At 38.3% G+C, this 18,358-nt stretch overlaps 1 protein-coding gene across 3 annotated transcripts in view; it reads right to left on the bottom strand.

The window, feature by feature from the left end:
• Positions 1–4,012: 4,012 nt before the first annotated feature.
• Positions 4,013–18,358, bottom strand: part of SMC5 (structural maintenance of chromosomes 5) — a 42,009-nt gene continuing 27,663 nt past the window's right edge. For 2 of the 3 annotated variants that reach the window (XM_039566920.1, XM_010393079.4), the window contains exons 16-24: positions 17,548–17,671; positions 16,241–16,363; positions 13,273–13,398; positions 12,536–12,631; positions 12,060–12,164; positions 11,730–11,849; positions 8,762–8,941; positions 8,580–8,675; positions 4,013–5,780 (exon numbers count right to left, since the gene is read on the bottom strand). In XM_039566920.1, the coding sequence (XP_039422854.1) occupies positions 5,643–5,780; positions 8,580–8,675; positions 8,762–8,941; positions 11,730–11,849; positions 12,060–12,164; positions 12,536–12,631; positions 13,273–13,398; positions 16,241–16,363; positions 17,548–17,671 (1,108 nt within the window). In that variant the 3' untranslated portion in view covers positions 4,013–5,642. Of the gene's footprint in view, positions 5,781–8,295; positions 8,475–8,579; positions 8,676–8,761; positions 8,942–11,729; positions 11,850–12,059; positions 12,165–12,535; positions 12,632–13,272; positions 13,399–16,240; positions 16,364–17,547; positions 17,672–18,358 lie in introns of all 3 variants that reach the window. The other variant, XR_002043997.2, reaches the window with a different exon arrangement.

The raw sequence follows: 18,358 nt of genomic DNA, 5'->3' as shown, positions 1-18,358 counted from the left end.
GCTGGCTTTTTGAATCTGCCAGCTGGGTGACCTGGATAATTTTGATCTCCACGGAGTCTATAACAATGTTACTCAGCACTCACTCTTGAAGGGCGAAAGAGTCTGTGAGGTTTCATTCAGCATCAGAGCTCTGTAACAACCACTACCTTCACAATGACTTTTACTTTGGAAACCAAACCTCTTTCAAGTTGAGCTGCTCACACTGCTCAGCCACAATGGAAAAGTTTCATCAGCAGTAACTTAATGCAAATGCACAATTGTCAGAATACTGTATTTACTCAAGTACTCTTTAAGGGACTCCCTTAAAGGAGAAGCTTTCCCAGTGGCAAGAATTTTTCAGCTACCATGCTTTCTCTACCATGCTCTCCTCAGCTGAGAAACTCTCTGAGCCCTAAAACACCTCCTCAAACACTTCCACAGGTATTGTGGAAATCTTCCCATTTCAAAAGAGAAGATCTTGACTGCCATCAGTTCTAATCCTGAACAGACATTTATTTCTGTATGATTACACACAGTATTTTTCTGGCTCATCTATGGCTTTTGGAGTGAGCTTAAAGTCCCTATTGATTTGAGCTTGTATTTTTTGAATTGCTACAACTGTTGCTGTATTTTTACTGGCTTGTTGACTTTCAATTGATAATTGATAAACATCCTATCACTTTTCATATCAAACCCCATCAGTCTAGACAATACTGTCTATTGCCTCTTAGGCCATATAATGCCTATGTGTCTGCACAGCAAAACACAAGGTACAAAGGAAATGGAGTGTGTAAACCACGACACGAGGAGAATCACTGAGTACATAAGGGCAGTTCACCATTTCAAGATCCAAAAATGCTCTCTTGGAATTCAGAACGCATGGAGAAAGATACCAAAGAGTACAGACAATATCAGAGCCATTCCAACACTGTGCTAAAAAGGTGCACAGAGAAATCTCAGACTTTCTCAATGGCTTTTTTTTTCTCTTCTGGCTAATGGGCAGGGCCAGAAAGCCAGCAGCAAGAGTTTCAGAAGACACAGATGTAAGGTATATTAGAGCACCAAGTACAGTGGTTTGGGCTCTTCTGCTGTTAATGGCTGCTTTTGTGGCCTTGAACTGTGTTTCCAAGCAGAAAGCACCTTTTTAGGGTCTATGAAAAGCCATGCATAACTGCTTTGTCAAAATATACAAGGGAAAACCACAACTGTATTATTAGCCTGTGCAATGCTGGTGGCAAATCACTGCCTCTGCTTTCCTGGATTGTATAAAATAATCCAGGCCTTATCTAGAAGCTGAACTACATTCAACTCTTACATCTAGTGAACCATTATTTCTTAGGGGTATCATTTTTAAACAAACATTTCAAGGGGGACAGCCTGTAAATTTATTAAAACTAAAATAAAAGGCTCTCCCAATATAAGCTACTGAAATGATTTCATGACCATACTGATTTCTGACATACTGATGCTTATGGAATTGCATGCACACTGGCAACTGTACCACTTTAAATTTACTGGCACAAAGCCAGTATATTTTATACAGCAAAGTGTATTTTAAATACTACAAAAATTCTGACAAGAAAAGTCCTTCATAGGCAGTACAGTTCAGCTCAGAAGCAGACACAGAGCAGAATCAGATTCCTCAGCCGATGAGGCCCATAGAAAACTGTAAAATGAGTGGCTTTTGACCTGAACAGTCCTTTAAGCATCACTGCAGGAGCACAAAGTGGGGCTGATACTCTTTGGTGGTGTCTGAGAAGTCCCTTCACACTTCTTGTACTGATCATCTGCTTTGGATTTACGCTGTTTGTAATTCCTCAGGAAAACCAACAACAAAACCAACCAAACAAGTAGCCCCGCAAAAAACCCCAAGCCACCAAACCAAATGAAAAAACAACACTCCCCTCCCCCCCCCCCAACCCAACCAAAAAACCTTTATTGTCCATGAAAAAACTATTACATGACCCAAACTGAGGTAAACCATTGCTAATGGACTGCAGATAAGGTCAAGCTGCATAATGTTCAGAGTCTACAGCTTTGGTTACAAATTGGGAAGGGGGAATTGGACATCTTTCTCCTTTAAATTACATGATGCAGATACACTTTGAACCATCCATGTTACATGTTACCTGGGCACTCTTCTGCTCTGTTCTTTTCCAAGGCTCCTTGGTACCTTCTGCCACCATGTTCTGAGTTACCATCTCTCCCCTCCTTCTTGCTTCCTGCAAGATCAGCTTTGTCCACTACCATGCATGGTTTCCTTATCCCCAACAAAGTGAAGTCTGTCATTCGTTTGCAGCTAACTTGCCACGTTCTCATCACTGTGCTTCTTGCCAAGATATTTACTAAGATCCCATGCAGCTCCAGATGCAATAATGACAAGTGTAATGTCATATTTTGAGACCAACATACTCTGCTGCTGCGGGTTAATCCTGGGCAGCAGCTCAGGGCCACACAGTGACCCTCCTCCTCCTGTGGGATGGGTCAGAGAATCAAAATGGTAAAAGTGAAAAAACTTGTGAGTTGAGATAAAAACAGTTTAATTGGGAAAGCAAAAGCTGTGTCCACAAGCAAGGCAAAACAAGGAATTCATCCATTATTTCCCATTAACAGGCTAGGTGTTCAGCTATTCCTCCAGAAAAGCATGGCTCCACTACACACAGCAGTTATTTCAGAAGACACAACTCCAAACACCCCTCATTCTTCCCCTAGCTTTTACTGCTGAGGACAGTGTCATACAGCACATCATAGCCCTTTGGTCAGTTGGGGTCAGCTGTCCTGCCTGTGTCCCCTCCCAGCCTTTTGTAAACTTCTTGTGCTAACTTCTTGGGGCGGTGTAAGAAACAGAAAAGGCCTCAATGCGGTGCAAGTACCACACAGCCGTAGCTAAAACATCCCTATGTGACCAACAGTGTTCACAAACCCAACATAACACCATACAAGCTTCTGTGAAGAAAATTATCCCAGCCAAAACTAGTACTACTGTTAAAAAACCCCCACTGGCCTAGCAGGGGTAATAGATCAACAGAAAAAAGACTGGAGAACTGGGGAATTACGTCCAAGAGCAACTGGGGAGCAGATTAGTGAAGAAAAGCTGGTGGAATTTGGTGGAAAGCATGTATGTGGGAACTGGGAGTCAGAGGATTGCACCACTGGGAAAGAGCTGAGTCACAGGAGAGGTTGGTAGGTACGCTCTTGTAGCACTGTGTATCGCCTCTGTAACTTTTGCCTCTGCTGTTGCTACTGACCCTTATTTTTCCATGCTTTCCCTGTTGGCTTTCAACACTGCTAGTCAAGCCTGAAAAGCTTTCAGTGGCTAAAAATACCTGCTTTCTGCATTTACCTCCCCTCTCCCTACTATTTCAGCCTTGTCAATGGCTGAAGGTAGCACCAAAGTATAATGAGGTACAGCAACTACTAGATCAGCCCCTGCTACAAAAAAACTGCCCTTCACCCAGGCTATTGGAATATGCAAAGGACACTGGATCAATGAGCCTCATAGAAGCATGGCTTTTGGCAAGCCTGGTCTGGGTGCAATAGCACAGAAACAGTCATGTGATTTTCAGATGTTCAGGCAGGGACAGGTGAAGAATTTTTCTTGGAGCAGAGGAGGATTTAACTTCCTTCTGTGTCTCCTTTCTCTCCCGAATTATAGTGTATTGAATCGTGGTTTTATTCTCAATTAGCAAGGTATGGGGGAAAAAAACGCTTCCGGAACAAAAAGTTCTAGGAAAAGTAATTTTGGATACTGTGTTTTAGTGAGTCAGAAGTAAAGAAAGTAATTCTGGCTCAGTTATTTACAGAGAAGCTAGAGTGCCAAGGTTCCCCCTCCCCTGCTTCCCATGATGTAAGCTCTCCTGTCAGACACCTCCCATCAGACACTATGCCAATCTGCCTGGTTTATGAAGGGTACTCCTCAAGTCAGTGCCGCCACCAAGACTCTCCAAACCAGACACTGCTCTCTTGCTCTGTTTTCCCCTCCCCTCCAGTGTGCTGCAGAGGAGAACTGGAAGCACAAAAGCCAAAGATCATAGGCTGAGAGAGGTAAGAACTATTTACTGCAAACAGCAATGAGATACAAAAATGAACAGTTAACAGCAACAATACGAATGACAGAGGGTACAGGAAAAAAAACCATTCACATGGAGAAACTCCCTGATAATAGACAATTTTGAAGAATACTTTTAAAACTAAGACCTTTCAATACAGTGGACAGGCAGATAGGCCTGTAGCCTCAATTATGTCGAAGATACTCTGCTGACCAAATTATCTCTGGACCACAGCCTGAGTTTCCATACTTTCAGATCTTCTCTTCAGTACTTGTGTTGGGACACTAATTATCACAGAAATCACTCCAGGAACTCATTTCACAGACAGACAATTCCATTGACCAACAGCGGCCCGCAGTAACAAGAATGAGTAGTTCTCTACTGCATTGAAGGCTCATCTATCTATTCAAAAGAACAATTACAATACTTACTCTTTAATACCTAAAACCTTCCAGATTCCAGCTCATATTTTGTAGTGGGTTATCTTATTTCAAATATGAGAATATCAAAGACTGACATACCAGTTTCATTAGCAAAGTTCGTTGCCAGGATACCGTTAAGAAAAACACCCATTCAAACCAGACATCAAATTGTTGAATTTTACTTTTTTAATAGTTAACTTAATAATCAGGACCTTGTTTTAGGTATTCAACATTCTGTTGATAACCTCCATTTCCAAATGCTTAACAGTTATGGCCAACATTCTATTAAAAATTTTTATGGCTTTCTGTTGAAAAGCAATTGACTGTACAATCACTCCAATGCAGCTGACTCCTTGTAAAAAGCCTCCTGGGTTTCACTTACATGTGAAATCTGCAGCACTATTTTCTCTATCACCAAAAATGTATCAAACTTTACTTAGAAAAACAAACACACAAGAAGTTATATATTGCTTAGTTTTACTTCTGCAAGCTCACTAGCTCACTGTTTCACAAAGACCTGGAACTCTGTCAGTCTCCTTGCTAAGAGATGTGCTAGAAAGACCTTATCCTTCAAGCACTACAAAATGAAATATTATTATATTTATTTATTAATTTTGAGATAAAGTATCTATTCAACAATAATACATCCATAGAATCATATTCTTTATATTAATTTCAGGTTTCTTTTTACAAAACAAACCATTACAAACCATTCTGTTCCTACAGATCATCTGAATTTATTTTAAAAAATTGCATTTCAGTAGGGAAATGGAATACTATCCACATCTATGGTAAAGTTATTTACCAAAAGCAAATTCCAATTTTTGGGAAAAAACCCTTTAAAAAACAACAGTCACAGAGTAAGTCCAGGATAACCTAGAAAAATTACCTGCACTTCTGATGCTGCATTAACTGATAGAATAGAAAAAAAAATAAACTTCATTTTTATTTAAACCTACTATTGAGAAAAGTAGGTTCTTTGAAGAAAGTGACCACTATGAAAGACCTAAAAAGAAAATCATGCATTTCAAATCTCTCAAACATTGGCTCTTAAAACTTGCGCTAAAGTTCTCAATTATCAATTCTTTGCATGTTTTCCTCTTTGACAATTTCTGAATTCTTGAAAGCCAGATGTTTCAAGAAAGATATATAAAATACTTCTGTAGAACTATGTCTCTATAGCTATATGCCACTATTCAGTCATCTTTGTAAGCCGCCGCTGCCTTCTCCTCATGTGTTTCGTGTTCCATTTGTATGTCTCCAGCATAAAAGGCCCATTGTAGACAAACAGCACAGTCATCTTGTCATTGTATGTGAGATTCTGCAGGAGCTGGTGAAAAACACAGAAACCAAAGTCAAAACAGCTAGATGTTCCCCATTATGTCAAAAAAGTGAATAAGGTCTATGTAAAACCTCAGATCTCAAAAAGATCAATATCCCTAGGATTACAGCCTGAAAAATGAAGTGTTTTTGTTCCTAGAAAACCCCTCTACAGGGACTCATTCTTCACCCAATTTCCAGCATCACTATTCTTATTAGAAGAAAATCTCCATATCTAATCTGTACCTTCTTGTTGCAAACAATCTCTTTGCTTTTTTGCTGTATACAGAGAATACCTCCACTCCACTGTGGGCACAGAATCATGTTTTTCCCTTTCTGACCCAGGGCAGGGCAGGAGATAGTAGTTGTACCTAAGTACATCTATGTCTCTCTTTAGCCTTGTGCTTCTCTCAGCTAAGCAATCTCCATTGGTGGAAACCCAGAACAATCAAAATTACTAGAAGTTGCACTGCTATCTTCTGGAGTAATTCCAGCCCCTGTACTAATTTTCTGAAGTTTAACAGCCAAAGCTGGATACTTATGATATTCCAAACCTTGCCAAGCACAAGCCCAGCAGACAAAGATATCATGCAAACTGTAGATTACAAGCAGTGCTCAGGATGACATTCAACAATTTACTTGCAACTGATGCTCAACTTGCCACTTCCCTCTCCCCAGCCATTTAGGCATTTATGCCTTACACTAGATGCTGTTGTTTATTTTTCCCACTTAAATACCAAATTTTATGTTTGTCTGTACTGAGATGAATCCTATTTTCAAATAAAGTTACCTAACCTAAGATTATTTAGAATTCTAATCTTGCTTTACAGTGAAAAAATTATTAACTCCAAACATGGTGATTATCCATATGTTTAATAAACGTAGTCTGTTTCACCACAGATTTGTATTAAAAATACTAATTTTCAAACCCACTTCTAAGAACATATTCAGTTCATCTACTCATTATGACAGTGATTCACAACTATTCAGAATAAAATATTCCTAATCAACTTTGCTGTATATTAATTTATACCCCTCCCCACTGCAACTTGTTTAAAAATGTAAGCAGGGGAGATGTCAACATACTGAAAAAGAGAGTCGCACGTTTCCCTGTATCCACTGGGTACACACACAGAACTCAGCTTAACATGACAAATTGTCACATTTTCTAGTAGGCGATTACATACTTGCTTTCTAGTAAGTGGTGACATATAGCGTGGAGTCAGGAACTGCAGGTAAGCCATGGAACAGCAGAGTCTGGCCTTCTCTGCTTGCCCTGTGCAGCCTTTTAATTATCCTCTAATGCCACCCACACAAACACTCTCATCAGCTAAACCTTTACCTGACATGCTCTCTCACTAATTTTCCTTGTGACAGGCCATCATAACTTGCCATGTTAACTGTGGTGATCACCTGCTTGCAGGGGGCAGGAAGAAGGAAGGAGGCACAAAGAGTATCTTCAGCCACCTCTTCATAACACCATTTCTTGTTGCTGAATAATGGTGCAACACTGTCCTTGAGTTTCCTCCTACCACAATGCTGACGTTTTTTGCTTTTTTGAACTTCTGAGATTTTTTTACTTCTGCTTTTTCTATTTTGATCTTTCTGGTTAGCTCTGAACACTCAATTTTCCCCTGTCTCTATTCTTAGTAATTTGACAACAGACTCAACTTTTAAAACAGACTCTGGACCCCAGACAGTAATTTTCTACAACTCCTTACATTTGGGAAGCATTAGAGTTAGTTGAGCTATCTACCATTCAACATCCAAATCACTCTGTTCTTTCTCTAAGTAGGAGAGTGCACAAAAAAGCTGATCCAATAAGGAGAGGAATCACAGGAAGACAAAAGGGAATAAATTACACATAACAATAAAGAAGAAATGTGGTCAGGAAACGACCAAACTGCGCGGAGGTAAGCATACTGCAAGATCAGAAGGAACAAGAAGCATTACTTTCTATCTTCTTCCAGTAAGGTAAATGCTACAAGGTGGCCTTAATCAGACCCTTCAATTGCTATTTACTGAAAAAACAGGACATACGAACCAGATTTTCTAAAATACAGTGTTAACAGGATACAGAATGATAAGATGATATCTTAATAAAAACCAGCACACTACTGACTGCTTGTCTCCCCGGTGTACAAGTAACTTTTACTGTTCTATCTGTCTTGGATCAAGCTGAATATAACATTAGTCTCTGTTATAGGTGCAGGTGAACAGCCAGCCTATTTACCCCATTCAAGCCTTGGCATTGCATCACTGCATGCCTAGTAAGTCAACTACTTTTTTTTAAATTTTGACCAACGAGTACAATCAAACTGGTCCCTCTCAGAGCACAGATCTCACCTTTTCTGAGCCTGTAAGCCTCAGATTAATACAGGAAAACTATTCCAGTAATGATGTGGGACTCTTCTACTTCTTCAGACATCAGCACCACCAGCCTGCTCCTCCTCCAGTATCATCATCTAACTCATCTGGCAGCTGGTCTCTGCTACAGTCTGAATTCTGTTAGCTAGAGGCATTACCTTTACAACCTTTTCCATGGTAATCCTGTCCACTGGTGATTAACACATTATACTTCCAGTGAGGCCACAAGTCCAGAGTGGGTTTTTGAGGAGATAAACCTTGGTCTAAGTTGTCTGAATTCTTGCCTGGTTGTCCTCAAAGTGGACAAATCCTCTCAGTTACCTTTCAATCCAAGATTCTTAGGTAAAACAGAGGTAAGTTATACAGTGTTTACTGGTGTATTATCACACAAAATCCAATTCTCCTACATTTTAAACTTCCTATTTAATTTTCTGCCACACACCTTTGGTGTAATGAAGAAGTACTGAGATGTCCTTTTTTCACAAGCAGTTTCCACAACCATTTCAAAAACTCTTCTCTCATTCATTGGATCCATTCCCTGAAAAGAAAAAAAAAGTCTGTTCTCTCCACTATGTCATAAGCATCTGTACATAGAAAGAACAATACTGCACTATTGATTCTCACCTGATTTATTTCATCAACAACCCTGAAAGGACATCTGTTGAGTTCTTGCAGAGCCATCAGGTACAACATAGTAGAAACAGTTTTCTCACCTCCACTCTGATGATACGGAGTCAATTCATGAAGTTCAGTGCTACTGTGGAATTTTACTCTAATGCGAATCCCATACTTCTCATACTCCTCCTGTAGAAGCCACCACCTGTTAAACTCATTTTCTTTGTATTACACCTTATTTTATGATGACATGCAAACTGAAGGACATTTATACAAATGTATACGGGTCTACCAACTACTCAGGTTCAACTTAAGATCAATATATTAACTCTGTTTCATCTATTTTCCTGAACTCTCGTCTACTTCTGTTACAGAATTTCCAATACCATTCCCTCTCCGTGACTACGATTTGTTAATTGCTGTTAAGAAAGGCTTCATCCACAGTAAGAACATCAACAGGAAAATAAAAATCTTGGCTAGAAGGAGAAAGCAATGCCCCTATAAATCCCATTCATCAGAAAAACAATGCCTTAGGATACTATTAGTTTGAACAGTGGAGTAATGGGGTGTGTGTGTAGGTTGAATACCAATCTGAACTTCTTCAAGTACAAGCAGCCCAAAATCCACCAGGACAGCCATTTCCTTTTCATACCTCAACAGGAAAACCACACACAAGGATTCCAACCCTGGCTTTTCTTTAACAGGAAAGTGAAACTTGTCACTAGCCTCAGCCAATGACGCAAGGTATCAGGATAATAGATGTGGCTCAAAAGAAAGACCATGAAAAGAAATGTATTCATGCATAAGACAAAAAAGAAGTCTTCAGAGTACTCTCTATTATTCCTGAAGTTGTGTTCCGTGGCCACTGAGTTAGCCTGACTGGTCAGAGCACGATGCTAACAACATCAAAGTTGTGGGTTCAATCCCTGTATTTATTTAAGAGTTGGATTTAAGGCCATTTACTTAAGAGCTGGATTTGATGATCCTTGTGGGTCCTTCCAACTTAGAATATCTGTGATTCTTTGAGTTTTTCTGATTACAACTTCATGTAAGGAGAAATAAAACCCAGAATCTAAGGTTCTCTAGACCCACTGTAATTTCAGACGCATTGGCACAGACTGAAACTAGGTTTGAAAAAGTGAACAAGATACAGTCTAGCAAAACCAAGTTACAAAAAGATTCATGTCCAACACAGCCATGATGGCATCAGTCAGACCTTGACTACTGCCAGACTATTTGGAATGCCAGTTTGTAGAACTGCCAGACATTCCAAAACCTGACAAAAATGATGCTCAAAACTCCTTGTGGTTAATCAAGGAATGTGACGGTTATCATGGCTAGCAGTCCGAATTCTGGCTACTAAGTGTTACCAAGTAAAGTCAGAATGTTTACAGAGGCTTCTGCTAGGATATTAAGGAAGAACCCAGTGAAGCATTTCACACAGAATCACAGAATCAATTAGGTTGGAAAAGGTTTCTGAGATCAGAGCCCAACCTTTGACTGAACACCAACCTGTCAAATAGACCATGACACTGAGTGCCCTATCCAGTCATTCCTTAAGCACTTCCAGGGATGGTGACTCCATCACTTCCCTCCTCAGTCCATTCCATGTTTAATCACCCTTCCTGTGAAGAAATTCCTACTAATGTCCAATTCCTCCTATTATCCAATGGGGATAGTAGGTAGTGTCACCAAGAACATCCACGTATCTCAAGATTCCTACAAGGCAGACTAACAGAGACTTGAACTTCAGTGTCACAGAAATACTTCTAATAAAAAGTAATTCTACCTCAAGAGTCTCCCTCTTCATATCTACAGGTGAGGCAGAAGATTTTCCTGAAGAGAAGGGTAAGGAATACAAACTCGAGAACAGATTATCCACCCTTCTGGATTGTAGCCATTCATCCCTTGAGGAAAGAAGTTTTACTCACTAGCACAGTACCACTAGCTAATCTCTTGAAACTATTTGTGACATCCTTACTATAGAAAAGCAAGACCTTCCAAAGCAGAGATTCTGGAAGGCACTCCAGACTCCTTTTGCTCTTAAACTGCTTTACTGTTCCTTTTGTGCTCTCTCTCCCAACATACTTTTATCTGAAAGATAGTTTTTATATAATATAGATCTGCCTAGGTAATTATCAAAAGACCTGAAAAGTCTGTGTTTTAGCGTTCTACTGTTTCATATTATTAGTCTCCAGGTAAACATTTTTCATGCAGTTCACATAAAGAGCCTTATTAATCCCTCTTCTGCCCTGAGTAATAACTGCCACTGCTATTTTAAGAAAAGCTGCTTGAGTGATTTACAACAGAAAAAAAAAGATTAAAAAATTATTATGTGTAAACTTTCACTATAATGTAGTCTATGTGTTAACACATGAAAGTCTTGAAATCATCATTTCAGCAATCAACTTAAAACAAAATACCAGATTTCTCTCTCCTGTTTATCGCACTGAGTATTTCTCCCCAAGTTCTACTAATGTTTTAAACTATTCACCAGAGGCAAACTCTACCTGTAAGGCTTACTGAGAAGGTAATAGGGCCAAATGACAACTGCTTTCAGAATAGACAAAATGTCCCCAGACTCCAGTAGAAACTACATGTAGAACCAAATCACTTCAACGCCTAGTAATAGAAGATTTAGATGATAATGGAGGACAAAAATTAGCTAAAAATACAGATTTAGATCAAAAACTTCAAAAATCTGAGTAACTGTTAAGTAAATACAAGGTTTCTAACCAAGATCTGTAAGTTGCAGGCCTATTCCAAAAGTCAGGAGGTGAAGCCCTATGCATCTAGATAGAGACTCATTTGCCTTCAATCAGACTGGTAAGTCAGTTCTAGTACACCAAAGCATTGAGTAGAAGTTCAGTGTTTTTTTAAAAAGAACATCTCCACATGACTTGTTATTTTTCTCTAGCAATATGTGAGCAAAACATGCAAGAAAATATGAATGTTAAACTAAAAAAATCAATCATACCTCATTTTCCATATGAAGATCAACTTCACCAACACACTGCATAGAACTAAAAAACTTACTGAACTTTCCATTAATTTGTTCAATCATCACTTTCAAGAGGCTTAGCCACTTTTCTTTGACCTAAAAGTAGACATATCCATGTAAAATCAATTTAAGAACTGAATTTTCCCCTGGAGATGGCATTTAAATTGCAAAAACATCATAATTAGGGGAGGTAACATCTCAGTTTGCACTCAAGACAATCTGAAATGATACCCTTTATTTCTGTACATACATTCCTACAATGATGTAGGGCTATAATGACACAGACGTGATAACTTGAGCTATTACCTGTGAAATGTTTTGCTTATAGTTATTCAACTCATTTTTCTTTCCCTCTAGATATTCTGTCAACTGCTGTATTTCTTGTGTTTGCTTATTGTATTCTTCAACAACCTGCCAGAATAAAAAGCAATCAGTCAGCAAAATATTTGGCAATTCTAACCTTGACTTTAAAAATACCACACTGCACCAATACTGTTCAAACACAATTACACAGACTACTGCACTGCACACTGAACAAGATAGGTTTCTATCTTTTAAGCAAAGAAACTGTAAAGCTTTGTTTCTCTCAGATTACTACAACTTTTTTTTTTTTAAAGGCACCTTTTTTAAAGAACCTACTTGAAATCTGAATAAATGCATTTACAGCACATTGTTCCTGCTGTCTAACTTATTATACCAAGAGATCTAGCACAGAGTGGGAAGGAAGTACAATGTGGGTAGAGGGGCAGAGAGAGAGGGTGGAGGGAAAGCAGTGAACATACTGAAGCACTGAGGCCTGTGAAACAGGAAGCCCTGGTTTTCTCTTCACTCAGAAAAGCATCAATTTCCTCCAATGTGTTTGGAAGAGTCTGAAAAGCCTACAAGACAAAGGATTGCATGTGTTACAAAGCAATACTAACAAAGGATTCAAGTTTTCTAAAAATAAATAAATAAATTGGATAAACCATAAACTAATTCTGTTACTTTTAATCAGGGTGTCACACAGTCAAAATTTAACATAGCAAGATTCCCTCACTAACTGTTCTGGACAGAGAAATAAGGTTGGAAGTGCTATTACGTAACTAAGATACACAATTAGTTGCTCCTTAGTTGCCCAACTTGTGCAGGCAGAGATACTCAGAGATTTGGTACAAGACATGGCTAGATAAGCCATGCAAATGAATACTTCTAGGAGGCTGGGCAGAGACTTCGGCTCTTTTGTGTTGCTCCATTAGAGCAGGAAGCTAGAAAAATATGGCCTCTTTTTATTTCTGTGAATACAACGCTGTGGATTTCAAACTGAAATCACAGATCAAATTTTCTCTCCCCTGTGCACAAAACAAAGTGGTAGTCAAAGGGCATCTCAGCACTATTTTAAAGGTGCTTTAAAAGGCTAATGACAATAACAGAAGTACACGTGATCCTTTACTGGGAGCCTTCTAATAAAAAACAGACAATTGTTTTTTGCAGGAGAGGTTAGAAATTCAACAGATAAGTGAAAATTTCTTTTTGTACATACAACTTGAAATTCTTCTGGAAAATCTTGACCCGGACCCAATCTGCAGACCTGTCGAGCTTGTTTCATCAATTCCACGCACTTCTCATAAAGAAGTTGCTTCTTATTATCCAGTTCATGAAAACGTTGCTGTTAGAAATATTAAAAGATATTTAAAAAAAAAAAACTTTCTTAAAAAAAAAATTATCGTGAATTTCCAGACTTAACACTAGCACACTAGCAACAAACCACATCAGAAGCAGAAAAAGTAGGTGAAACCAGACTATTAAAATATCAAAAAATTTGCTTCAACTAACAGAACTCATTATACCTCTCTGCTCATCAAGTCAACAGATGCCAAGGTAAACTGATCAAAAGCAAGTTCTTCTAAAATAGCTAAATTTATTTTCTCTCAACTTACAAGTGTGCATGTAGATTCAAGAGGTACCTTCCCAAGTTTTATTGTTGTGTACTTTAGCTAAATATAGGAGCCCTCCAGTGGTGAAAAAAAATCAGTTTTCATTTGGAAATCATACAGTTAGAGAAATGCTTGTTCAACAGTTTTAAAATACAGGACACAGACACTGATAGTCACCCTCATTACTTTTTGGAAATGTAGTTGATCTTTACTTACTAAATACAACAGAAGCAGCTAAAACCGGTATGATCATTAGTGATCATCTCACACTCACAAGAGTTAGGGTTGCTGTTCTCAGCATGTATCAACTCAAAAAACCCTGCTCTTCCTTCTCTCTCCACCAAGTACTACGGAATAGATATGTTCATTGCAGATAAGCATTTCATGATCTCCACAAACACACTGTAAAAATATTTTTCTATACTGCACTGGTATTTTCAGGAAAGTTGGAAAAATTTTAGAAGCAGCTTTTCTTAGATCACCCCCTCCACTTCACAAAGTCTATTGTAGAGGAGGGAAATGTTACATGGGTTGCAAGGACTGGCATCAGAGCTGTACAGATAAAACAATAAAGGAAGAATGTCCCTCCTTTTCTTTACAGCCAAGACCTCACGTTATACTGAATTAGCATAAATACAACTGTAGAGCACAATGGTTACATTCCCCTGGATATCTGCACATGCCCTGTAATAGTATTTTGGATCCCACAAATTTAAAAGTCAACTGGCTTCATCTGAAATGTTTTGACATGATAATGAAGGCAAAAGATCCCGTGAGAGGCACCCAGACTTTTTTTTATACAAAAAGCATAAGCTTCATGTGTTTGATCATTTCCAGAGCCTAAATAAATTCTGAATTATCTGAAGAAGGGAATCTCAATTCTCAATTGTATATAAAGCTCCCACTTGAAGGGAGCTCTGCAGAGCTGCATGAAACAAGATTTCAAGCTGATCTGCAGGCACTTAAAATCTGAAACAGATTCAATACTGAATATGCATGATCCAAGCTTAGGTAAGTAAAATTCTTCAGTGAAGAGGAAAACGCATGTTTGGCAGGAGAAACTTCAGTATGCAACAGGAAGACTAGAAAGCAATAGATATTTGATGTTACTATGAAGCATGTACTAGAATAAATACATTGACAGTTCAACAAGCTAGGCTTCAATTTTCACTCAACTTTGCCAGACTTTTGTCAGTGGCCATATGCAAAATAAAATTTAGATAAATATAAATAAAAATACACAGGTTTTGATTCCTTATTCCTTCTATATATTTAAAAGTACATGGCAATGATAATGTTCCTGTTGATTTCCTGAGGGGGCCTCACTGGGACTCCATTTGACTCATACACACCTTTTATTAGGAAGGAGGCTATTTTTAAGAATTATCAGAATGTTACAAATCACAAATCCTGTCTACTGATCTGACCAGACATCTAACTATGTACCAGACCAAGCTACTCCCTAAATGATGAAGATGTGTGCAGAGACAACTAAAAACATTAAATGAATTTCCCAGTAACAATGGACATTACTGACATGAGGCTCATGGCTTTGTAACACATTCTTACTCCTTACTGAGCTTCAGCAATTAAGTGATTTTCACAGGAACTTTAACAAACTGAGCAAAAGATGCATCATGTGTGAGAACTTGTGCAACAGTGGTTTTCTAAGTAACATGCTGGATTTGTCTCTGTCTTCAAGTTACTTTCTGCTCCTCTTAGAAAGTTCTCTTCTGCCTAATTTTCCTGCAAGTGGTGGTAACTGTAACTCAAGTGGTTTTCTAACTGCATGCTAAGGCCATTCTTTTTGGAAATATCTGTCCATGCAAAGTAACTGTCTCCTACCTTTCAAGCTGCTTTCTGATTTTACTTTTATCTTTATGATCGAATTGATTTAGTAGGTTATAGCTGACTGGACTCTTGCAAGACAAGGAAAAAAACCCCAACTTACTGCCCTTTTCTTTAACAGTTTATTCCCCAGTGCATTGAAAGATTGTACTACTACACAAATACAAAAAAATTGACCTTTGCAGCAATCCATGAGCAATGACAGCATCCTCTGCTCTTAGAAATGAGTACTTGCTGTGGAACTAACTCCTCAGACTTTTTATCTGAACACAGCATAGCTTTCTAGGCATTTAATTACAGTACGAAGAAATGAGCTATAAAGAAAGGTAAAATAGCTCTGTTGTGCTGCTGCACTTTCTGGTTCATCTTGAGCTTGTACTTCGCATGTGGGTTGGAGCTACTTGTTTATGGACAGACTCAGAAGAACAGCAATTGATTAACAGCTGGCCTTTTTACACACTTCTCATTATAATAAAAGATCCAGGATAAGATGACTGTTTGGCACATTTTCACAGCACCTTAGCTGTCTTAACTGAGGATGGCAAAGCTACTATTCTCCTTTAAATCAAGAGGCTGAAGTCAAACTACAGAAATCAAGGCTAAATATTTAGCAGTTCCAACACCCACTTCTAAACAAAGACATAGAAGCATCCTTTTCAACACCATAAAGGCTTCCCAGTGAGATGTTTTCATAACAGATACCCTGGTATTCACAAATATTGTTACCTGTGCAGCTCTTAGCTGTACAGTTCCTGCTTTGTACTCTGATTGTAGTCTGTTCTTCTCAGCAGTCATTCTTGTTATCTGAAGAGCCAAAGTTACTTTGACGATGTTCAGTGGTATGATCCTCTACACACAGGAAAACAGAGCATCAGTTTTTTCACCAGACTCAAAACTGATATAATCACTACTGGCCTTTGGAAACTGCCAGTCCTTCTAGTCATAACAATCTCACGCTGTGTTCAGCCCATCAATACTGCTGTCAAATTCAATAAAAAAGTGGTGACCCAAGCTCCCCAAGATGTATAGTCCTCATGTACACACTCAAGCAGGTATCCATACATATATATAATTTCAACTAAATACATATAAATACATATACATAGATATATACACACACACACTTCCAACCCACAATTTTACATCAACCCTCCTTCCCCCCATTCTCCTTCCCTTCACTATATACCAATATGTGAAATATGAGAAAAGCCAAGGCCATCTCAACTGCTTCTCAGAGAGAAGGATCCAACAGGTGGATTTTGGTGGATGTCGTATGTCACAGAGATGGAAAAAGGTCAAAAAATAAACACAAAATACATATGCATCTTGTAATGACAATGCAGTTGATTGACAAGGCGTACAGCAACTCTTATTAAAGTCTTAACTGGAACAGCACATGACAACAAAATGAGGCTGTGGTTGGGAAGTTATGTAACAGGCTTTAATGATCACTAGAACCTGATTTGACAGCACTGACCTTAAAATGTTTGGGTTTTTTTCAAACAAGTCAGCCTCAAGAACAGTCTAGAGGCTTCAAAACCAGCAACAGATTCTTTACTGTCTAAAGGGTAGCTACAAACATGGGGCATTGAAAGCAGCTGTTTACACCATGTTTTTTATGATCAGCATATAAATACAAACAAATCCTCTCCCATAATGAAAGGGATGATAAGGTTTCAATTGTAGACTTATGGGACCTACAAGATAAAATTTTGAGTGCTAGCATCTGACGACAATGGTGAGCCAAGGTCTGAGATTTTTACTATGTGTCATTTTAACACAAAGTTTCTACAGTGTGAACTTGGACACAGTTTTCAATTCTCTTAAGTGATTTAAAAATAATTATCAGAATGCAAACTGAAAAAAAAAATTTAAAAGGAGATGAAAAATGGAAAAAGATTATTCAGTAGTTCAAGAAAGCTAGCTTGAAAACATTGACAGTAACACATCCAAATGTTGCATGCCTCCTACTTAAATTACAAGAATTGGACTTTTCATAAAAGTGGAACACATACCAAGTTAATAATACATACCTTTATGAGATGCATCAATTCACTAACAAGTCCTGCTTTCTGTTTGTTTATTTCTTTGATCTTTACATTTGCCAGTTGAAACTCCTTCTCTAGGTCGATAGCATCTTGTTCCAGCTGTCTTAAACTATGGGAGGAATCAGTATTTGATTAATAATAAAAATAATTAAAAATAAATTGCACCAAAAATACAAAAATTCTTAAATTTGATGCCGAACCAACAGTTATCAAGAATATGAATTTGTAGTCCTAAACATTCCAAATATTAGAGGCATTCCCAACCTATGCACTTTAAGCCAAAGAAATACAAAAGACAAAAAAATAACAGTTAAAGAAATTCCACTTTTGGCTACTAACAGCATCACTCAGCAAGCACAGTCCTTTACTTTAAATTTCAAATTACAGAATTTTTTAAAAAAAAAATCAGTGTAAGGAATGATATTTTTCTTCTTCTGATAGTTCTTTGCAACAATACAACACAGGAGAGTTCAGGAAGTTTACTTAATTCTTGTTACGTATTCTAGCCAAAAAAAGGTACTGTATCGTCATCTTAGTACAGGAAAAACAGAATTCTCACTTGTTTTAGACCTTCAGAACACGTAAAAGGAACCACGATGTTTAGTGAGCTGCAAAGCATTTGGAGATCTTCCAAAACTGCTGAACAGGCTAAGAGGATGATACAGGAAACTACAAACTGATCATTCTCACTTTGATCCCTGGGAAAACTGTGGAGCCAGTCCCCTCAGGAAGCAATTCAGGGGCATAACGGAGAAGGTGATCAGAGACTCAGCAACCATTTACAAAGGGCATGCCA

Source organism: Corvus cornix, chromosome Z (genome assembly GCF_000738735.6).
Source record: "Corvus cornix cornix isolate S_Up_H32 chromosome Z, ASM73873v5, whole genome shotgun sequence".
NCBI classification, from domain to species: Eukaryota; Metazoa; Chordata; class Aves; order Passeriformes; family Corvidae; genus Corvus; species Corvus cornix.
This window is presented reverse-complemented; position numbering and strand designations above follow the sequence as displayed.